This window comes from Pristis pectinata, chromosome 10 (assembly GCF_009764475.1).
Source record: "Pristis pectinata isolate sPriPec2 chromosome 10, sPriPec2.1.pri, whole genome shotgun sequence".
In the NCBI taxonomy this organism is placed as follows: domain Eukaryota; kingdom Metazoa; phylum Chordata; class Chondrichthyes; order Rhinopristiformes; family Pristidae; genus Pristis; species Pristis pectinata.
This window is the reverse complement of record NC_067414.1, coordinates 10944219-10968298: the sequence shown is the minus strand read 5'-3', so window position 1 is coordinate 10968298 and position 24080 is coordinate 10944219. Positions and strand designations below refer to the sequence as shown.

At 47.1% G+C, this 24080-nt stretch overlaps 2 protein-coding genes across 6 annotated transcripts in view; both read right to left on the bottom strand.

The window, feature by feature from the left end:
• LOC127574770 (guanine nucleotide-binding protein G(I)/G(S)/G(O) subunit gamma-4) overlaps positions 1–6469 on the bottom strand; it is a 29597-nt gene extending 23128 nt beyond the window's left edge. For 2 of the 3 annotated variants that reach the window (XM_052024076.1, XM_052024077.1), the window contains exon 1: positions 6016–6469. The gene's annotated coding sequence lies outside the window, so the exon portion shown is untranslated. The remainder of the gene's footprint in view (positions 1–6015) is intronic. The other variant, XM_052024075.1, reaches the window with a different exon arrangement.
• Positions 6470–12539: 6070 nt separating this feature from the next.
• lyst (lysosomal trafficking regulator) overlaps positions 12540–24080 on the bottom strand; it is a 176873-nt gene continuing 165332 nt past the window's right edge. For all 3 annotated transcript variants that reach the window (XM_052024060.1, XM_052024062.1, XM_052024061.1), the window contains 5 exons: positions 23600–23739; positions 22910–23007; positions 21537–21693; positions 18204–18275; positions 12540–13884 (listed from right to left, as the gene is read on the bottom strand). In XM_052024060.1, the coding sequence (XP_051880020.1) occupies positions 13746–13884; positions 18204–18275; positions 21537–21693; positions 22910–23007; positions 23600–23739 (606 nt within the window). In that variant the 3' untranslated portion in view covers positions 12540–13745. The remainder of the gene's footprint in view (positions 13885–18203; positions 18276–21536; positions 21694–22909; positions 23008–23599; positions 23740–24080) is intronic.

Genomic DNA, 24080 nt, shown 5'->3' with positions numbered 1-24080 from the left:
TGGATGCTAACTTGATGCATTGCGTGTATGCAAACAGCCAGATCTCACTCTACGATCCTGTCACAATTTACTTTCCCACCTATCTTCATGCTATCGACAAATAAGGCTTCAATAGTTCCAACCCTTCGACTGTGTCATTAACATTGATTGAAAGTGGTCAAGGCCCCAGCACCGATCCTTGTGGCATTCCACTGGCTATAGCCTGCCAACCTGAAAACGTCTCATTTACCCAGTTCTCTACTTTCTGAAAGCCGCCAATCTTCTATCCATGCCAATATATTACCCCCAAATGGCAGCAGGGCTCAACTTGTGCAGGAAGCCTTTATGTGGCACCTTACTATGCACCTTCTAGGAATCTAAATACTCTACATCTCCTGGCTCCCTTTCATCCATCCTGCTCAAAAATCTCTATGTTATCAAACACCAATTCTCTTCCAGAAAACCACGATATCCCACTTACTGTCAATAATTTCAAAAATGACCAACTCCTATGTCTTTACATCAGGCTGACTAGGCTATAGCTCCCTGCTTTCTGCCTCCCTCCTTCCTTGAACATATGAGGTTTTCCAATCCTCTGGGACCTCTCCAGGATTTGGGGAAGCTTTTGAACATCACAGCCAATGCACCCACTTATCTCTGCAGCCACCTCTTTCTTGGGTGCTGGCCATCAGGTCAGGGGACTTGTCAGCCTTGAGTCATACGAGATTGCCTTGTACAATTTCTCAAATGATTGGGATTGTTTTACCTGATAATCTATTATTGAAGCTTTGAAAGATACAGTATAAAATGTAACATGGAAAAATATGAAATAATATAAAAGGAAGAAGAATGAGAGGGAATGCACGCAAACTTTTAAAGGGTTGGAGGACCAAAGGAAAGCTTAGATTTCAGATACAGAGCCCAAAAGTAGAAAGGGAAATTAGTAAAGGATCTGAAGTTTTATGAAAAAGGGTTAACGAGTTCCAGAAACAAAAGAAAATAAACCCACATTAACAGGCCACAACTAGAAGCCATTTTCAAGCCCTGAACCCTGATTCCACCCTCCTCACTGGCCACCATCTCAGGGTGAACGACACTCCCATCATGGCATCCAATTTATCTTCAGGATTCCAATGCCATATCCTGTCATCAGTACTGCCTACTTCCACTTTGTAACTCTGCTTGTCCCTGCCCCCACCTCATGATCCTACGATGCATCATTCTTGCCCATGCTACTTTCATTCCAATCTCTCCTGGCTAGCCAGCACCTATCCAAAATCAGCTACCAAATTCACCCCACATCCTGACCACCTATCACTTGTGTTCTCTGGCATCTTGCAGGTCCCCAGTTTCCATGACTTTACCTCTGACAACTGTGCCTTCAGCTATAAGGCACGGAAACACTGGTATTCTCTCACTAAACCTTTCTACCTTTCACTCCTCCATTGGCAATACACAAAACCTAACTTTGGCTCGGCTATTGATACCTCGTGTGGTCTATTGTCAAGTTTCCTTTCATTGTGCTCCTGCAAAGTACTGTGGGATGTTTACAACAGCAAGGTGCTATATAAATGCAAGTTGACATGCAATACCACGTCCAGATCTTCTCTGAGAAGAAGTGGGCACCACCACCTACAGGTTCCAAATTCCACACCGCTTGGAAATATATCCCTGTTCCTTCATCATTATTGACCCAAGTCCTGGAACTCATGTTACAGTTGTACAAGACATTGGCAAGGCCACATTTGATAGAGTACTGTGTACAGATCTGGTCGCCGTCCTATTGGATGGATGTCATTAAACTGGAAGGGTGCAAAAAAAGACTTATGAGGATTCACTGGACTGGAAGGTTTGAGTTACAAGGAGAGGATGGGACATTTTTCCCTGGAGCGTAGCAGGGCATGAGGGGGCAACCTTACTGAGGTGTATAATAGCATAAGGGGCATAAGATAAGGTGAATAGCCAATCTTTCCCTAGGGAGGGGAGTCACAACTAGAGGGCATAGGTTTAAGTGAGAGGGGAAAGATTAAAAGGGTCCCAAGAAGGGTGGAGCGAGCTGCCAAAGGGAAGTGGCCGAGGCGGGTACAATTACAACATTTAAGAGACATTTGGACATGGAGAGGAAAGGTTTAGAGGGATATGGGCCAAAGGCAGACAAGTGGGGACTAGCTCAGTTAGCCAACTTGGCCAGCACGGACTGATTGGACCAAAGGGCCTGTTTCTGAGCTGCAAAGGTCGATGACTATGAACTCCCCTTCTGCACTGTGGGAGCACCTTCACTGGAAGGAGGGTTAGGCAGCTCACCCTCACCTCCTCTGGGCAAAAAATGATTAAAAGAAAATTCCCATCGATGAGATGGTTATGGGGAGACAATCTGAGACTTGTCTCAGGTGGGTGGCGTCTTTGATTATGACTGGCTGCTTGTCTTGGTGAAGCAGCCAGTGTAATCAAAGACACCACCCACCCGGGACATTCTCTCTTCTCTACTCTTCCATCGGGTAGAAGATAACAGGAGCCTGAGGGCACGTACCACCAGGCTCAAGGACAACTTCTATCCCACTGTGATAAGACTATTGAACAGTTCCCTTATACAATGAGATGGACTCTGACCTCACGATCTACCTTGTTGTGACCTTGCACCTTATTGCACTGCACTTTCTCTGTAGCTGTGACACTTTACTCTACACTGTTATTGTTTTTACCTGTACTACATCAACGCCGTCCATACTGACTCATGTAACTGCACTGTGTAATGAATTGACCTGTACGATCGGTTTGCAAGACAAGTTTTTCACTGTACCTCGGTACAAGTGACAATAATAAACCAATGCCAATACTTCAGTAAAACAATGTTTGAAGTAAAATAGTAAAACCCATCCCCACTGGTCAGAGATGCCTAACTGGAGGGGAATCTGTGCAAGGTTAGTTCCAGAAGACCAAGGGAAGGGGAGTTTATTTATGACATGAAAGTACTCTGTAGAGTCATGCCCAGGTGAGGAGTTTAGATCTGGAATGGCTTTTGAAGGAAATACATCGGATGCACAGGTCGGCACCAGGGATCGACGCCTTGCCAAGAGGCACCAAGGCTTCGCGCCCATCATCCCAGGAGACACCGTCCAGCCACAGGATTGGCCTCGCCCTCCGGCCCCATTTTATCTACCTCGGGGATCCCTCGCGTTGCGCTGGATGGTGAAATGTTGGGAATGTGTGGGAGAGGGGGTGAGGTGGGGGGTTCTGTCCCAGCGCAGGGACTTCCACGGTGGAAGAGGCTGCATTTGTGCACGGGGAGGGTGGTGGGGTGATGTGCACCCACAGATAAAACCCAACAGCAGAGGGGAGCAAAAACACCCAGCACCTGGAGAGGCAGATTTACCAAAAGGATTAGGAGGGGGAATAAAATCATTACTGGACAATGAAACATTTTAGAGGCATAGATCGAGTGGACAGTCAGAGACTTTTTCCCAGTGCGACAATGACTAACACGAGGGGACATAATTTTAAGGTGATTGGAGGAAGGTGTAAGGGGGATGTCAGGGGTAAGTTTTTTTTACACAGTGGTGGGTGCGTGGAACGCACTGCCGGCAGAGGTTGTGGGGGCAGATACATTAGGGACATTTAAGAGACTCTTAGATACATGAATGATAGAGAAATGGAGGGCTATGTGGGAGGGAAGGGTTGGATAGATCTTAGAGCAGGATAAAATGTCAGCACATCATGGGCCGAAGGGCCTGTACTGTGCTGTAGTGTTCTATGTTCTATGGGGTGGGGTTGAACTGGTTGAAAATTCACAAAACTTACGGGGGGGGGGAAGGGGGGGGAGAGGGGGAGCGAGGGGGGGGGGGGAGAGGGGGGGGGGGAGAGGGGGGGGGGGAGAGGGGGGGGGAGAGGGGGGGGGGGGGAGAGGGGGGGGGGAGGGGGGGGGGAGAGGGGGGGGGAGAGGGGGAGGGTGGGGGGCAGAGGGGGGAGCGAGGGGGGAGGAGGGGGGAGAGGGGGGGGAGCGACGGGGGGGGAGAGGGGGGGAGAGGGGGGAGCGAGGGGGGGGAGCGAGGGGGGGAGAGGGGGGGATGAGGGGGCGGAGAGGGGGGGAGAGGGGGGGGAGAGGGTGGGGAGAGGGGGGAGCGAGGGGGGAGAGGGGGGGAGCTGAGGGGGGAGCGAGGGGGAGAGGGGGGGAGATGGGGGAGAGGGGGGGGAGAGGAGGGAAGCGAGGGGGGACAGAGGGAGAGAGGAGGGAAGCGAGGGGGGAGAGAGGGGGAGCGAGGGGGGGAGAGAGGGGGAGCGAGGGGGGGAGAGAGGGGGAGCGAGGGTGGGAGAGAGGGGGAGCGAGGGGGGGAGAAGAGGGGGAGCGAGGGGGGGGAGAGAGAGGGGGGAGCGAGGGGGGGAGAGAGGGGGAGCGAGGGGGGGGAGAGAGGGGGAGCGAGGGGGGGAGAGAGGGGGAGCGCGGGGGGGGGAGAGAGGGGAGCGAGGGGGAGGGAGAGAGGGGCAGCGAGGGGGGGAGAGAGGGGGAGCGAGGGGGGGGAGAGAGGGGGGGAGCGAGGGGGGGGAGAGAGGGGGAGCGAGGGGGGGGAGAGAGGGGGAGCGAGGGGGGGGGAGAGGGGGGAGAGAGGGGGGGGAGAGAGGGGGAGCGAGGGGGGGAGAGAGGGGGAGCGAGGGGGGGGAGAGAGGGGGAGCGAGGGGGGAGAGAGGGGGAGCGAGGGGGGGAGAGAGGGGGAGCGAGGGGGGGAGAGAGGGGGAGCGAGGGGGGGAGGAGGGGGAGCGAGGGGGGGGAGAGAGGGGGAGCGAGGGGGGGGAGAGAGGGGAGAGGGGGGGGAGAGAGGGGGAGCGAGGGGGGGAGAGAGGGGGGAGAGAGGGGGAGCTCTCGGGATACAGGAGGGGGGAGAGAGGGGGAGCAAGGGGGGGGAGAGAGGGGAGCAAGGGGGGGGAGAGAGGGGAGGCAAGGGGGGGAGAGAGGGGGAGCAAGGGGGGAGCGGGGAGCAAGGGGAGAGAGGGGGAGCAAGGGGGAGAGAGGGGGAGAGAAAGGGGTGAGAGAGGGTGAGAGAGGGGAGAGAGGGGAGAGAGGGGGAGCGAGGGGGAGAGCAGGGGGGAGAGAGGGGGAGCAAGGGGGGGGAGAGAGGGGGAGAGAGGGGGGGGAGAGAGGGGGAGCAAGGGGGGGAGAGAGGGGAGCAAGGGGGGGGAGAGAGGGGGAGCAAGGGGGGGGAGAGAGGGGGAGCAAGGGGGGGGAGAGAGGGGGAGCAAGGGGGGGGAGAGAGGGGGAGCAAGGGGGGGGAGAGAGGGGAGCAAGGGGGGGGAGAGAGGGGGAGCAAGGGGGGGGAGAGAGGGGGAGCAAGGGGGGGGAGAGAGGGGGAGCAAGGGGGGGAGAAGAGGGGGAGCAAGGGGGGGAGAGAGGGGGAAGCAAGGGGGGGGAGAGAGGGGAGCAAGGGGGGGCGACGAGGGGGAGCAAGGGGGGGAGAGTAAGGGGGAGCAAGCTGGGGGAGAGAGGGGAGCCAGGGGGGTAGAGAGCGGGAGAAGTGGATGGGAGAGAGGGGGCGCGAGGGGGGGAGAGAGGGGGAGCGAGGGGGGCGGAGAGAGGGGAGCGAGGGGGGGGAGAGAGGGGGAAGCGAAGGGGGGGTGAGAGAGTCGAGGTGGGAGCGAGGGGGGGGGCGAGAGAGGGGGAGCGAGGGGGGGGGAGACGGAGAGAGGGAGCTGCGGCCGGGGACTCCGCCTCACGGAGCCAGAAGAAACACATTTCCTCGCAGCCACGCTTCACCAATGTGAGCCCAGGACTCGGCCCGCACCGCCCGCAGTCAGAGGAGGAACAATGGCCCAGAGATCGGGGGGGGGCGGTGGGGGTTGGTGGTAACTCCACCCGGCAGCTGGAAGTTCACCCAGCAGGACGGTAAAAGTACCCCGTGAAAGATGCACCGCTCCCCCGCCTGCCCCCCCAGGAGCGGGCGACCTCCCCCCCCCCCCGACCCCTCCGCCCCCCACACGTGGCCCGGGGGGGAGACGCGGGGACCCTCGGGTCTACAGTCACACCGGGCCGGGCGAGGCTGGACTTACCCCGGCACCGGGTCGCTCCTCGCTTCCTCACGCCGCCGGCTCCGAGATCCGCCTCCCCCAAGGCAGAAGCGCCGCTCTCCGCCGCCCCGAGCAGCTCAGACCCCGCCCGCCATGGTCGCCCACCCCCTCCCGTCTCTCTCACATCCACATTGCTGCTGTCACTGCCGGGGGCTGCCCGTCCGCTCTCCTCCTGCTGGGGGGGGATATTCCCCAGAGCGGTCCCGGGCTCAGCCTGCGACCAGTGGGAAGGGGAAGGTTCTCAGCAGAGGGGGAGATGGTTCCAACCGTGTCAGGAGCAGCGAGCAGCACCAATCAACACTCTCCACTCCGGCAGCTGACCCCACTCCCCTTCTCACCACTTCTACGTAACTGGGGGGGGGGGGGTGAGGTTTATTCTGCGGGCAAAAGGCGCCCAGCCGAAGCCCCCCCCCTCTCAGGGTACGAGGGGGTTGCGGTCTCTCCTGCCCCACACCCCCCACCCCCCCCCCGAAGCAGAGTCCTGGCCCCTGAGGAACCGCCCGCAGAAGCGACATCCACGGTGAAAGTGGCGCCTGTCGCGCTTCCCCCCCCCCAGCAAGTCTCCTCCCCACCCCAGCAAATTTCTCCCCCCCAGCAAGCTCCCTCCCCCCCCCAGCCGCAAGTCTCCCCCTTCCCCCCCCCCCCAGCAAAGTCCCCTCCCTCCCCCCCAGCAAAAGTCTCCCTCCCCCCCAGGCAAAGTCTCCCTCGCCCCGAGCAAAGTCTCCCCCCCCAGCAAAGTCCTCCCCCCCCCCCCCCGCAAGTCTCCCCCCCCGCCCCCCCCCAGCAAAGTCTCCCCCCCCCCCCCCCTAGCAAAGTCTCCCCCCCCCCCCCACCCCCCCCCCCCCCCCCCCCCCCCCCCCCCCCCCCCCCCCCCCCCCCCCCAAGTCCCCCCCCCCCACCCCCCCCCCCCCCCCCCCCCCCCCCCCCCCAGCAAAGTCTTCCTTCGCCGGACTGACTTCAGCCAACCCTCGGCGCAAGAGATTCTGCAGCTGCTGGAAGCCGGAGCAACACGCGGAGGGACTCAGCGGGTCGGGCAGCGTCTGTGGAGGGAGATGGACGGTCGATGTCCTGATGAAGGGTCTCGACCCGTAACGTCGACCGTCCATCTCCCTCCACAGACGCTGCCCGACCCGCTGAGTTCCTCCAGCGTTGTGTGTGCGTTGTTTTCACAACCTTTGGAGCTTTTATAACGAATCTCCGCCGAGTTCCTCGCTTGTTGCTCCAGATCCCAGTTTTCCCAGTGTCTGCAGCCTATCTTGTGTCTCCATGAACCTCTGAGACTCTAAATTGTCTCATGATTTCGGACCCCCCCCCCCGGGATTGCCCCATGAATCTCTCGGGAGTTGCTGATTCCTACATGGTTGGAATTCTCACCGTTGTCTTCTCTCCAAGACCACCGCCCATTCCAGCTCCCGCCCACTCGTGTTCGCAGCCACGTTTACTTTTCACACCACCATTTTGATATCAAATTAAGATCATTACCAAGAATATGCTTTTAAATTAAACCCGCGGCGGACAACTCCCGGTTTCCACTGGATTCAGAATGATACCATCACATAGCAGAGCAGCGTGAGCTAGTCAAGTCGAGTTTATTGTGATGTGCACAAGTACAGTGAGGTACAGGTACAGTGAAAAACTTGCAGCAGCATCACGGGCTCGTAGATTCAGACAACATACAGAACATGAATTATACATAAACTGTACAAGAGACTGAAAAAACGGGCAGGTTTGCAAAGGCACTTCAACGAGAGGGCTGGAATCGCCCCAGTCACTAGAGCTGAAGACAGTTTTGAGTGCCAGGAAGCAGTAGCCGAGGAAGGCAGTTGCATAACTAATCGCTGTGAGGAGTTCGAGACAGGAAAGATCTGGTTTCATGGAAGCGAACGGAGAGTCTCTTCATCTGAGATGTTAATCTCGTTTCTCCACAGATGCTGCCTGACCTGCTGAGTGTTTCCTGCACTTTCTGTTTTTATTTCTGGGTTTCCTGTCGAACTAAATCTGTCCACAGAAATCCGTCAAGAAACCAGACACCAAGGGAACGCATTCCGTCTCTCCTGTAACTCTTTATTGACGTTGCAAGTGTAAAACAATAGTCATGGGACAGAGATGTGATCTTGTGGACAGGTGACCGAGAGCCAGCAAAGAGATTAAACATTCAGGAACCGAAAGGCAGTAATACTCTGAGTACGAGAGGCCAGTGAATTGCCAATATTGGACTTCAAACGGGACAGGCAGTGAGCAGGGGCAGTTGGAGGAGAGGGACAAGTAGGGAAGAGGGACGGGCAGAGGAGGGGGCAGGCGGTGAGCAGGCACAGGCCATCTGGGACCGGTGGATACCGTGAAGGTTGGAGCGCATCCTGGACAAGGATGATAATGTTTTGATTTGAAAATGGTGTAAATATGTAAATAATACTTTCTTTTAAAATAAAACAGGCCGTGAAAAGAGACAGGACACTTTTTTTGAAGATAATTTAAACATTTCAGAATTTAAACTTTGTGGATGTGTGGCTGACCTGACCATCGGCTCCGAGTGTGTGTTTGTCCCAGAGGGATCAAACAAATAGCCGCAGAATCGTTCCGCTCTCCATGCGTTCAGGTTGGGTGCTCGGATCATGAATATTATATAGGAAAATGGGTCGAGCAGGGAGGAGAGTTCGCCTTTTAATTTTGTCCCCGCCACCCCTCCCATCCCAACATTGGCTGCAGGCCACACCACATCTCTCTTCTTGCCCCCGTTCTTCCACCCCTCAGCCCTCTTTCCCCACATATTCCACTGCCCCTTGTTCCGCCTCGCTGTAGTCCCACCTCCCTCACCCCCACCTGGCCGACCACACCTCACTTCACAGCCGCTCTTTGTCCTACCCATCCTCACAATACCCCACCCTCCCCATTCCCACCACCCTTTCCACCCCCCAAACCCACCATCCTGTTCTCTTTCCCATTACCCCCCCCCCACTATCTCAATCTCTCCCCCTCATCTCTCCACTGCCTTCCCATCCACTTCTAGTATCCATCTGCTTCCTCATCATTCCCTCTCCCACTCCCACCCCACCCTCTCCCACTCACCCAAGTTCCTCACACCCACCGTCATCCCTCATCTTTCCTCACCTCCCCCTGACCCCCACACTCTGCCTCCCCTTCCTTCCCTCCAACTCCAGGACTAAACCTTTATATTCCAAGATGCCCCTAGATGGCAAAAAGGGAGAGCGTTTTCCCCGTTAAAATGTCCAATACAATATAGGACAATTGGGAACTTGATTGAACAGAAAGATAGTACAGATGATGGGCTGATGAGATGGTGCAAGGAGGACATCAGATTCTTGGACCAGGAAGACCCATGTAACCCAGACAGATTACATCCTCCGAGGGTTAGAACAGACTTCCTTGTGGGCAGATTTACTAATCCCATGGAATAAGGTTTAAACTAGTTTGCTAAGGGGCTGGGAATCTAAGAGTAATTTCAGACAGGATTGAGGCAAAATTGGACAAGAAACCAAATATGAAAGGCATAGGAAGTAAAAACTGGTAGATTCTACACTACATGGAGTCTAGCAAATGAGACCAATGAACCAAGGGCACATGAAGACATTTGGAAATGTGACAATGTTGTTAAATTACTGGACTAGGAACCCAGTCCCAGACAATCCAGAGAATGTTTCAAATGCCAGATGTGGAATTGAATATTCAATTAATAATCTGGGATTAAAATTAGCAATGATGACCACAAAACTATTAAATTGTCATTGACAAATACCCCACCTGGTTGACTATCATCCCTCAGGGGAGGAAATCTGCCATCCTTGCACAGACTGGCCTGTATGTGCTCCATACCCACAACTAAGTGGTCAATTCTTAACACATCCTCTCAAAATGGCCTAACAAGCCACTGTTCAGGGACAACCAGCGATGGGTAAATAATACTGGCCTCACCAATGATGCCCATATCCCAAAAAAATGAATAACTTTAAAAAAGAACTAAAACGTGCTCTTTAAGGGCAAGAATTTCAACTCATCATTCCCAGGTACAGTTTTCAGACTAAGAGGGGCATGGTAGCAATAATGATTAAAGCAACACTTACAGGTGCAAGGAGAGATATGCTACAAAGACCAACACATGAAACCATGAGGGCTGAAACAAAACAAAGGGCACTGCACTGCTGGGATGTAACATGGACCCCAAAACAGTTTGGAGATAGAAGAGGGAATGGTTAAGTATGAAAATATTAACTCACCAACAATAGGGATTTCAACTATCCAAACCTTAAATATAGGATACAATTAGAGAGAGAAGATTGAGTTCAGCAACTTTAAGAGTAGATAGATTGTCAGATCCAAATGAAATCCCAGACTATTGAGAAACAGTGCAGCTGGCGGCCTACACTGGCAGTGCCCATGTTGCAATGGGTTATCCCGAGGTGTTGGGAGTCAGGCTCCCAGCAGAAGCCTATGCTGACAGTCACACTGGAACAAATAGCATGGGCCAGGGGCAGGCAGCCAGCAGTGATATGACCATCATTTTCTTCTGGCTACCCACACTCTGGCTGGAGAACACAAGGCTTCCAAATATGGGAAAAAAGGGATAAAGGGAAAGAACTGGATAATTAGCACTGGTCATCCAAACATCAGTGGTGGGCAAATTATTAGAGAAAGATTGAGGGGCAAATCCCCATTTAGAGGGGCACAGGTTAAATCAAGCACAGTCAACATTGATCTGTTCAGGGCAACTCATGTTGAACCTAGCAAGAAGAGTCAAGGAGAGTAGAAATTTTGGTTAGATCAGAAAAGTAAAAGCCCAGGTGATTCAAGGTAAAGTGGCAAGTTGGGTCCAAAATTGGCTTGAGTAGTGGGTGGTCATGATGAATGGGTGTTTTAGAAACTGGAAGGTTGTATAGAGTGACACAGCATAGAAAGTCTCTTCAGCTTACCGTATCCACACTGCCCACCTGTACTAATCTCATTTACCAAAGTCCGTAGTCTACAACGCCTTGGTGATTCATGTGCTTGTCCAGATGCTTCTTAAATACTGAGAGAAATGTTGCTTCTGCCACCGTATCAGGTAGTGCATTCCGAATTGCAACCACACTCCTGAGTGACAAATTCTTCATCTGATCTCCCCTAAACCCCTTATTCCTCAGCTGTGTGGTCTTAGACCTCCCTGCCATGGAGAAAAGTTTCTTACTATCTATGCCTCTCATTATTTTGTAAACTTCGATCAGGTCGCCCCCTCAGCCTCTTCCACTTCAAGGATAATAAATCCACCCCATCCAATCTTACTGCTCCATCCTGGGCAACATCCTGGTAAATCTCTACAACCTCCCCTGTGCAACCAAGTCCTTCCCATAGTGCGATGACCAGAAGTGCACAGAATCAGTGGGCTCCACAGGGCTCATTGTAAATGCACTGTTTTATGTGAATTTTAAAGAGAAATAATCCGTGAAATGTGGATGTTGCTGGCAATTTATTGTCAATCCCTAACTGCCCCTGGACTGTGGAGTCAGCCACATGGGGTGGGCCTGGAGTTGCATGGAGGCCAGACCAGGTGAGGATGGCAGACTTCCTCCCCTGAATCAAGTGGGTCTTTAACAACAACCCAGTAGTCTTGTGTCCATCATTACAGAGACTAGCTTTTTATATATAAAAAAAAGTCCAGATTTACTTAATACCTTGAATTGAAATCCCCCAGCAATGTGGGACTTGAACTCATGTCTCTGGATTAATGGTCCAAAAATCTGACTGCTAGTCCTGTAACTTCACCTTCAGAGCTTCTTTATTAACATACTGAAATATAAGGAAGATTAAAAAATATGCCGGCAATACACAAGTTGACAGTGAGGAAGGAGATAGGAAGGCATCGACGTCTTCATTCCGGTGGGCAGGATGCAATTCATTCCAGTGAAGTGTAAGATAACAAGGCAGATCTTCCATTGCCCCAAAAATCACTGGCTGCCCCTGGCCCTACTGCTTGTTCCAGCAAGGAACCAGCATAGTCATCCGCTGGGAGCCTGACTCCTAACACTGCATGACGGCCCAATTCAGCATGGGGCTGTCCCAGCAGAGACAGCCGGCTGCACTCACAGGGCAACTGTCACACACCAGAAATTAAAACACTGACAATAAATAATAAAATAACTTTTCTTCCCCCCAGCAGCCAATCTCTCCCACTCATTGTTTGCCTGGTTTAATGCTGAGTAGTGGAAAACAGTTCTGTCTCGATGGATTCCACTGGAGCAGCACAAGGGTGGCCATAATCAGGCAGAAGGTGCCAATGTCAGAACAGGTCAATAACAACACAGGGACTTAGTTACTCAGTCAAATCCCAGTATAAGTGCTGGCATAGGGGTGGAAGGTGTGGCCCAATTTTTTTTAGGGGAGAGCAACTGAGGAAATAAACAACAAAAGGTAGGATATGTGTAGAGGGCCACAAGAACCTTAAGAGTGCTTCGAGGTCAACCTTTGCTGACTTAAAACTTTAATAAATGTTTGGAATAAAAGTCTGTTAGGAAAAATTGTAGAATTCTCAGATTATAATTAATTTAATGTTCAAATATTCATCACAAATACTTTGTACAGATATATAGGGAATAAGTACAAAAGACAGCAAATGCTCACGTTCAAAGTCTGAGGAACACTGGTTTCATGAATTTTGTAAATTAATAAGTTACAAGCTTGCCAAAGTTTTATATATCAGCAAAACAACTGACAAACTAGCTCTTCAAAAAACTTGCAAAATGCACATTTTCTAACACTATTTTTAAATATGATTAAGGACAGTACACAAAAGACAATTTTCAGAGGGAAGTTGCAGTCAAGATTGAGAATATGTGCCTTCCAGTTAAATAAGTGGTTATATATTTAACCACACGAGTGGGGAACAGCCTGACCATAAACAATCTAATTGACACCAGTACTGGGTCTTCAATAAAGCCAACATAATTTTCTGAACTGTTATATGCACATCCACTCAGTTTAAGACACATTTATCCTTTCATGCAATCCGGCAAGCACCAGTTAAGTGAATCCTTCTCTCAATTTAGGGTCTGCTTAATGCTAGGTATAAAAAGTTACAATCTGGATCATATCAAATTATTACAAAGTGTGATTTTATTTTTTTGAGGAAAGGCATGAGAAATGGCAGAACTTGCAAAGGTGAATTGTAAACGTTCAAGGCAGATGTCGACAGATGCTGCGTGCACAAACATTGTTTTAAGGTGCTTTAACATAGATATTTCCATGCTTTTATGTAAATGATTTCATTATTCTTGTACCTCATTAACCTGCTTGGTCTCATGCGCACTGTATGCAAAACTTGGGAGATTCTCAAGTAGAAAATATTGCACTTTAAATCTTACAACCTGACACATTGCATAATTTACATCAAATTTAAATTGGAGTTGTTTAGTCTTAAGTTTGTTAGTTACAAACTGACAGTACTTTGAAGGACTGCATATGTGACAAAGTCAAGGAACAGGAAGGTGGCAGACTGCAGTGATGAAATCTGCTCTATGGTTTAGTTTTCATGCTCCATCTTGTTCTGATGAACGGGGAAAACACCTGATCCTTTTATGGGTATTCTCTGCACTTGGAATATTTACATATAGGGAGGGAACTTTTCATTTTCCCCATCTTCCCCTCACCCCACCCCCAACCACAAGAGCACTGCAGGCTCTGTTATGTGCACAGTGACTGGTACAAACAAATCTGCAGGTTAGTTTTCATCCAGCTGCATAACTGCTTAGGAAGGAAAAGAATATGGGGAGCTTCATCCGCTGTTGGTCTTTGCGACACCACGCTATGACAGTGCCATCGATGTTCGCTGTGTAGAGGTGATGGCCATCACAGGAGAACGTCAGACTGCATGAGAAAAGAAAGATCAAAACCATGAAAGTCAAGGGCACTTTTATCAAAATGTTGCTGGTGATCAAGGCCTTGTATCTGTCTGCTGACCCGCAGCACAGCAAAAATTACAATCACAAATGTCAATTTAATTTTTCCTTTTCTGATGTTTTTTTCTCTCCTGAAGGTCCTTTGCTGCAGCTTGGTTTCACAAGGTCCCTCTATTAATTTTTAATGTCTCCACATTCACTCTGCAGTCACGTGGAACCCAGCACATTTGCTCTTCAACTGCTGAATCTTCATGGTAAATCATGCAGTCAGATTCCAGGGTGGACCAGAAGAGGTCCCCCTGGAGAAAGCCATTTCAAACCTCAGACTCCACTGCACAAATTGCAATTTAATTTCACATCTTACTTAGAAAGTACCCAGGCACTCTTGGACGTGTTGGACACTTTTTGAACCCTACCTGACAATTGAAACATTTGAAAGAGCTGAGGTACAGCTCAGTGGTAAATTCTCACTTCAGATAGAAGATTGCTGTTTCAAGCTAGACTCCACACACCACGATCTCAGATGAAGAAATGTGCCACCATGAGCACCACATATAAGTGGGTCAGTTTCCCCCCCACTGTTCTAGCTAAAATTGATTCCTCAGCAACACCACTAAATCAGATAGCATGGTCATCATATTGCCAAATGGGAGCTTGTGGACTTTTCTTTCAAAACAGACTACACAGTAAATTTACTTCATCACCCCTGAAACCCTTTGGGATATCCCGAGGTTGGAAACATTAGAAGTTTTGCCTGGTGGGCTGGGGGAAGGGAGAGAAGCAGTAGAGTCAACCAACAAGGCAGGCTCAATTTTAGTGACAAAGGTCCATGAACTCCTCAGGTGAGGATAGAAGAGAAAGAAAAGGTTAAGAGGACAGCTTTCAGTAGAGAAAAATGAAAGTAGGGATTGAGACAGATTGGATGGTGAATGGTGAAACTAACTTTCCACCAAATCTGTTGGTCTGTATCCCCTGGATTTAGGGGAGCATTGAAGAAGGGAAAGCAGTAGATGTCAACAACACAGCTTTTCAGAATTAAATCTCATAAAAGGCTGAGTAGGAAAACTGAGGCCCAGGAAATTAAATGATCAATAGCAGCATGGATAGGGAACTGGTTTCAAGGTAGGAAGCAGTGAGCCGTGTTAACACAAAGATGGTAGACAGTGGTGTTGCTTGATCAGTATTAAAAAGAATCAGCCACAGTGGGTAACATTTCCAAACTTACAAATGACACAAAGCTTCAAAGTGTAGTAAACAATGGGAAAGACAGTAATAAAATGCAGGAAGACTGATAGGCTGGTAGAATGGGCAGACAATATTTAGTACAGAGAAGTGTGAAGTGATGCACATTGGCAGAAGGAATAAAGATAGAGAATATTGACTAAACAGCACAGAGGGGTGTGCAGAAACAGTGTCCTGGGTGTACATGTGCATAAATCCTTGCAAATGGGAGAATATTTTGAAAGAATACAGCATATGCCATCCTGGACTTAAACCGATCCATAGAGTACAAAGCACAGTTATTACATTGAACTGTACTGTTCACTGATTAGACCACAACTAGGGATTCTGGTAACCACTCTTTAGAGAGGTGGCAAAAAGATTTATTAGAATGTTTCCATGGATGAGGGATTTCAGCTGCAAGGTTAGACTGGAGATGGGGTTGTTAATGTTGGAGCAAAGAAGGATCAAGGAAGATTTGCCAGAGATTTACAAGATTGTGGTTGGCTTAGATCAAACAGAAGAAAGCAGTTCCCAATTCCAGATAATTCAAAGGACCAGGGAACACAAATTTGAAAATTTGGGCAAAAGATACAAGGGGAATTGAGGAAAAAGCTTTGTTTTACTCAGAGGTGTGAGAACGGCAGAAACAGATTCAATCAGTGGATAAGCACTTGGGAAGACAGTGGGATAATGAGAATGAGATTACAACTTTAGGAGCCAGCATAGACAAATGGGCCAAAATGACATCCTTCTGTACCATAACAATTCAATGATTTATCTAACTATTGGAAATACAGCTGAACAAATGTACACCTAAGTCATCTACAGCAGTTCCTTGTTATGCTCTAGGGTCAGAGAGACAAGTGCCAAAAAATGGGAAGCAGAATTCAACCTGGAGCCCAAACTATAGTTACTATTGTTAGATACGTAAATGTACTTAAAAGGTCCTCTATATGTTAGCAAAACCTCAGGAGATGAGGTAGGTGTTCACCGGGTGTTCATTATTTGCATACCACTGGCGAAGACCTAAAAACATCTGCACATTTTCTTGTGGTACAATGGGATCAGGGAAGAACTGAAGTGAGAATAAGTTTGGCACAGAATGAGAGAGCTCACAATCTTGTTCACAGTTGCCTCCCCTACTCCAAACACCCAGAGGCTCTCAGTCTGACCTACAGTCCTCAATGGGATTGGAAGAACTGGAAAGTCAGTAACCACAAGGTAGAGGATTAGAGTTAGTGAGGGGCTGGTGGTAGCTCTTCAAGGTAGAGATGCAGTCCGGAGATGGAAGAGGGGGAATGGAGAAAGAGTAAATAGAAGAGACAAAGTCATACAGCATAGAAACAGGCCCTTCAATCCAGTAGTCCACACTGACCATCAAGCACCCATCTACACTAATCCCTTTCACCAACACTTGGTCTATAGACTTCTAGGCCTTGGTGATTCCAAGTGTTCATCCAGATACTTCCTAAATGTTGTGAGAATATCTGCCTCCACTATGTTGTCAGGTAGTGCATTCCAGACTGCAAACACTCTGGGTGAAAAAACTTTTCCTTCAGATCCTTTTTAATTTCTTGCACCTGAGCACAAAATGTTATAACAAATTTAAATGTTTTAACTGTTAACATGGGAGTCAAGGCAATCTCAGTGTCAGATTGGATTTCCTGTTATATTTTATATGCATTTGTTTTAACTGTATGTTTTCTGGGTGAGCAGCCAAAAACATACGAAGCAGAACCCAGCAATCAGTGATCACCAGAGTTCACTCTCCTCCAAAGAACAGTTTCCAATTTGTTAATTTGGCAGCTTTCAAACAACTTCTATTTATACAGTAATTTTAACACAAAACATTCCAAGACTCTTCACAGAGGTGTTATCAAATAAAATATGACACCAAGCCACTTAAGGGGATTGTGAAAAAAGAAATCAGAAAATGCTGAGGATACTTAGCAGGTCAGGCTGCATCTGTGGAGAGAGAAATACAGTTAACGTTTCAGGTCAATAACCTTGCATTAGAAATGAGATATGTTGGAAATCAAACACGTTTAAATTTGTAGAGGAGGTGGTAGCAAGAACAAAAGGGAATGTCTGTGATAAAATGGAGACCACACATACCAAATGGTACAAGTGGTGGTGCCAGCTTGGAGTGGGTGTTGAAGCCTTGTTAATCACAGAAAATCATTTAAAACATGTTTGATCTGTAACTCTTCCAAACCTTGTCGAAACATTATTGACCTGGAACATTATTTCTATTTCTCTCCCCACAGATGCTACCTTACCTGCTGAGTATTTCAAGTATTTTGTTTTTATTTCAGATTACTAGCAGCTGCAGTTTTTTTTTGAAGTGAGAGAGCTAAGTGAAATATTGTTCAAAGAATTAGGTTTTAAAGAGCTACTTAAGAGAGACAATAAAAATAAAGAGGGAATTGTCGAAATTAGGACCTAGGCAGCTGAAGTCATTACCAGATGTGGATAAGTAAAATAGAAGATGTGCAGGAGACATGAATAAATAGTGCAAAAGTCATTTCTTGGCCATACCCATTGAAATTGGGTTCTCCCTGAGGAATTTCTGGTCTAAAGTCTATTCCTAGAATATGGGATAGGCTAGAGTTAAAGTGCCTCACAGCACGGAAACAGGCCCTTCGGCCCATGGAGTCCATGCTAACCATCAAGCAGCCATTTGAACTAAACCCACAATATTCTCCCCACATTCCCGTCAACTCCCCCAGATTCTACCATTCACATACACACAGGGGACAATCTATGCAGCCAATTCCCAGAGGAAATCCACAGGGTCACAGCGAGAAAGTGCAAACTCCACACAAACAGCACAGGAGGTCAGGATTGAACCCTCTGTCACTGGAGCTACAAGGCAGGAGCTCTAGTATCTGTACCACTTGCTGTGCATCCAGATACATACTGCATGCATCTAGTACTGGATGTGGCACCATTCACACAGCCAACCATGGATTAAGGTGTTTGTGAGAAACTATTTTGTTTAAGTTCTCACTAAAGAACTATGTTTTTTTTCCCCACCTTGGATAATATTTTGCTCATTCTTACCTGACAATAGGCCGGTTTGACTTGGGGAAGATAATTTCTCGAACAGGTTTCAGATCCCAAGTACTCCACAGCCTGCACAATACAAAAAGGGTTTCCTATTTATTATGTCAACTTCATTTTTGTTTTAAAAAGAGTTGTATGAGCAAGGAGGAGTTTAGTGGGTCCAGAGGTACAAAAAGAAATGAAATATGAAAGCAATTTTACAAATATACTAAGGGAAGGATGATTATCAGCAACACTACTGTGAAATTTACATCAGATCTCTCCATCTGCTATTTCATCAGATATGTCAATTATCTATTTTAACCAGGTTACCAGTCTGAGTAAAATAGAGAAAGAAATTTGCTCAGAGCACATTAAAAGAACAATAGTGCTGCCAGGTGCCCTAACTCAAATATTCACCAGGACTTTTCATGGAAATGTTTAACTCACCCTTTTGGGAGTTGAAGAGTGAAGTCCTGCTCATACCCTTATAAATGGACAATCAATAGAAAATGGAATAGTTTCAACTCTCTGACATCACAGAACTGAACATGAGCTATCATTGAGGTTGGAAGGTCAAAAAAGGGCATGTAATAAATGACATGGTATCAACAAAGAGAAGATTTTTCTTTTAGGGTATCCTTCATATTTAGTGGTTATGTTACTGGACAGAAAGCCCAATCTCAGACTAGACAGAGTTTGAACTCACTCTGGATTATCTGGGGATAAAAAGTTGGTATCAACACAGTATATTTGTACTTGCTGACATGGTCCATAATGCTGATCATCAGCATACCCGACTTTCCCTGCAACCATGGACATCTAATTCAATACACACTGTACTGCTGCCACAAAACAACAAATTTCACGGCATACGTCAGTGATAATAAGCCTGATTCTGATGACACATTCTACCCAGCATAGCTGTGCTGTTGTAAATGTGGCACCAACAGCCTTTATCTTGGCATTCCACAATCTCAGTGGCCAGAATCAATCAGATTCCGTGTAGAACATGCAGATGTAGATGCAGTGTAGAACAATCAGATCAGTGTAGAACATACTGACTTTTTAAACAAAAAGTGTGTGCAAGATAGGTGCCACTGGAACGAGCATTAACGCCCTTCAAACTTTTCTTGAACTACTGCTGTCTGTGTAGTGGAGGTAGCCTCATAGTGCTCTCAGGGAAAGGAGTTCCAGGATTTTGATCCATGATCATGACAGAACAGCAATATATTTCCAACTCTTTTAGATGGTACACACTGTAGCTGAGTTGCACTGGTAGTGGAGGGAATGAATGTTTAAGGTGGTGGATGGGATGCTGATCTATCAGATTGCTCTATTCTGGATGGTTTGAGCATCATGACTATTGCTGGAGCTGGACTCATTCAGGCTAGTGCAGAGCATTCTGATTCTGACTTGGTGATAAGGCTTGGGGGGTAGATCACACTGACCACAGATTACCCAACCTGTGACCTGCTCTTGCAGTTGAAGGCAAGTTTTCAGAAAGTGGTGACCCTCCCCAAGATGCCAAATTCAATTATGATCTTGCTATTGAATGTCATGGAAAGATTGTTAGACTCTCTCTTGTTGGAGATGATCACTGCCCTACACTTTTGCTTGCTGTTTATTAGCCAAGTATGAACATGCAAGTACATTAACCTGTCCAAGAGATTCTCCCACCTTAATCTAGCCCAGTGGGACCCCCAATGCTTTGGTATCACACAGCAATTCTGTGTGCTACCCAGAGAAGATTATATATACAGTCTGGTCAGTTGGGCAGAAAAATGGAAAATGTGATTTAATCCAGAGAAGTGTAAGGTAATGCATTTGGGGATGTGCAACAGGGGATGGGAATACATAATAAATGGGTGGATAGTGAGTGGTATCTTGGAATTGGAGTTGAGACCTTGGAGTTTATAACCACAGTGAAAGGGACCTTGGAGTTGACATCCACAGATCCTTATTAGGATCAATAAGTTTATCAAAAAGGTTTATGGAACACTTTCCAAGGCACAGAATACAGGAGGTTCTGCTGGAATGCTACAGAATACCAGTTAGGCCACAGATTGAATACCATGTACAATTCTGGTCACCACATTACAGGAAAGATGTGATTGTGCTAGAGAGGGTTCAGAGGAGATTTACAGTGACATTGCCAGTACTGGAAAATTGTGCGAAAGGAGACGTTGGATAAGCTACAACTAATTTCTTTGGAACAGATGAGACTGAAGGTAGATGATTATTTATAAAATTATGAAGGACCAAGATAGAGCAAATAGAAATGACCCATTTTCCTTACAAAGAGGTCAAAATTCAAGTGGCATAGATCTAAAGTGATTGGTTGGAGGATTAGAGGGAAGATGAGGAAAACCTTTTCACCGATACTGGTAGGGATCTGGAATTCATTACCCAAAAGGTTGGTAGACACAGAAACCTTCATCACATGTAAACAGTGCTTGGATTACGCATTCAACGAGCTGTGACCTGCAGATCTACAAATCTAGTGTTGGAAGGTGGGATTAGACAGGGTAACATTTTCTCAACTTCTAAAAGACACTGGGCTATGACTGTGTCTTCTTGTGACGTGGGTGGTGTTATTCAAAATAAAAGTGCTTCAGACCAAGATCCTTAAGCAAAAATCTACTCAAGCAGAATGGGACTACGAGTAGAGATTGCAATCAGATCATTCAGCAGAGCATAACCCCCAGGGTTGCAGGCACAATGTGTCTGTGTTAAATCTTTGATCAGCCCCTCTTGGGAAAAATTTGTACTGAGGAATAATTACTATGCAAATGGGCCACAAAACAGTAGACACGTGTTGGTATTATAATTATGTGCGTTAAAATATTTCTCCTCATCTTAAGTTCTAAATGGTTGTTTCCTCTAAGACCATCCCCCTTGGTTCTAGGCTGTCCAGCTAGAAATAGCCCCTCAGCATCAACGCTGTCAGTGGTTCACAGGATCGTTTGTGTCTTAATAAAATCATCTTTCATTTTTTTTAAACTCCAGTGAGTATTGGGCAAACATCAATGCCTCCTCAAAGGATAACCCCCTAATCCAAGGAATTAGTCTATGCTACACCCACTTGAAAGTGTATCCTTACTTAGGTAGGTAAGCCAAAATTGTTTAAGTACTTCAAAAGTGGTCACACCAAAGCCCTGTACAATCTCAGCAAAAATTTGTACTTTGTACTTCAACCCTCTATTACAAATATTTTTCTTCATATGTGGAGTGAACAGCATTTTCAGTGTTTAATAGAGGTGTGATTTAGTAATATGCCTAATTTCCTGGTGGAGATGATGAGCATATACACAGATGGCTGTAGCTCAATTATAGAGGTACATTACTGACCTTACTATGCCATTTTCTAGCCCTCCAGCAATCACATTGACAGATACACCTTCAGGTTGATTGGAAAAAGCTACGGAGCAAATTATTTCTCGACAATGCACATGGCCGCTGAGATCTCCATTCACCGTCCACAGTCTCAGATCACTGCCACCACCAACTGAGGAACAAGAAATACACAATCAAAGTAATTCTTCAGGATAATCTGAGTTACAGTGGATAAACTACTTGTCTTCAACAAGAGACAATAAGAAGGGCTAAAGTAGCATCTAGAAGAAAACAAAAGCCTGGAAATTCTGTTGCATGGTGCCATAATTCTCTAAACACTTGATCTTACCATGCAACATCACCAAATTGCACCATCTGAATGTATGAAGAGACCAGAGCATATGCTGCAACATTCAACCGTGTCTAACTAACCTAAGGACATCACCAGCTTAAACTTCCTTTGCTCATACACGGCATGTAGGGAGCAGTCTACTCATACAGAAGGTCTTTGTGAGAGTTGTTCAGTGGAACTCAAAGGGGATCAGCTTGATCAGGTCTTGGGCCCTGGAGACTGGTGGATAGAACAACCCACAGGAAGTTATCTATTTATTCCACATCTGTCCCAGCACTCCAACTTGCTGTGAATCTCCTTAAAGGCCCCACCACTCAATGCCAACCTTGACCCCAATCACTACACCTTCCCCTTCCCTCCCTGATTTGATCCTCAAGATTTCTAAGCTATTCACTGAAGCTCCAGTCTTTCCCCAACCTCATTACCACATTCCTTCCATTCATGACTTGACACTTGTGTTCCTCCACTAGTACCCAACTTGAAACTGGTGGAGGAAAGCCCTTTGTGAATGTTTAGTTCTGCAAGAGCTAATCCATTGCGCAGGATGCTTAAAATATTACAGGTTCATGCACAGAAGCTGCATTGTCCCACCCTACCAATTACTGGTTTAAATGCCCCCATTTCTGGCATGGAATCATTTCTAAGCTGGTGTTTCAACCATGAATTAAGTTGACGTCTCTTTCCCCAGTTTTATTAACTATACTTTAATTCAAATTTTTTTTTAAGAAAAGGATAATTTATTGATTTCTCTTTCTCTCTTTCTTTTCACACCAAGTTTCAGATGAATTATCCTAATATGCCATCCCAACATCATGACTTTATCAATTCTGGCCAAAAGACATTCTTGTTATTTCAGCTTTGTTCCATCACGGGTGTAAAGAAGTTGTGGGAGAAGAAATCAGATGGAGGGTTGCATCTGAATGACGTCTACAACCTCTTTGGTAATTAACCACTGGAACTGACAGTAACCTGGAAGGCCAGGTAACAATCCCATCGAAAACAGCAAAGCAAATAGCCAAAGATCCATTATGCTTACCTGAATCACAAACGGTTGCAGTGTCACCAGTTGTTTCACTAGTAGAAACTGCTGTCACTGGACTTTTATGTCCTGTTAAACTCTGAACATAACACAACCTACAGGGCAAAGAAAAGAGAGACGGGAGCAGTCAGGGTCGGTAAATAACTATGACACAATTTAGAATTTAAAGCTTCAAGAATAGCAATCACGCAATGCAAAATGTAACCTGTTCCTGGATGTCAAAAGGATACTTATGAATTGAGAAAAAAGTTTGAGTCCATTACATAATGAAAACAGAACCTGGTCACATCATACTGAGGCAATAGTAATAGATATTTAGGCTAGAGGGCCAGTGAAAATGAGGAACATGCATGTGAAGATAGCAGTAGAGGGACAGGGGGGAGGAGGAGGAAAAATTAAATAATTGAACAGGCTCTCTCTGCTCAACCCTCATGGACCACTCTTGCCACCTCCTCTCCCTCCTATTCCTTCCTTGCCCTACACCTGTCCCTCCTCCTCTTACTTTTTTCTGCACTTTGTGGATGTATGACATCTTCCTTCCAAGACAGCCTTGAGCTACATATGACCAGTGAAGATATTCTGTGAAGCCTTATTTGCATGAATGCATTGGTGCATTTTAAAAGTAATTTATGATCACATAACCTGTGATTATTAGACAGCTTTGTATAAAATAAATATTCTTTTAACCTGTTCAGATCCCATATAATGCAGGTGCCATCCCTGCTGACACTGATCAGAATGCTGTATGGTTTGCAGACACACAAGCTGGTCACTTCTGCAGTATGGCCGTACAAGTAGACTTTAGATTCCACTTCAATTTCTGAAGACTGAAAAAAAAAATAAATATAATAAGCTTTATCCACACTTTTAACATGCATTTTGCTATATCTCTGTTAGTCACCCAAATGCAAACACTACACATTATCAGTGAAGAACTTGCTTTGGAAAGACTTGGATGACCTCAGAAAACCCCAAAATGTGTAATTATTGTTGTAATGAAGGAAACATGGCAGCTGATCTATAAATACCAATATGGTAATCGTTAGTTTAGTGACATTAACTAAGTTTATGGCCACCTCAGGGGGGAGACTTGGTTTAATACTTCATCAGAAGGGCAACATCTTTGATAGGGCTTCAGTCTCTCAGTATTATTTTGATTGACAGAATA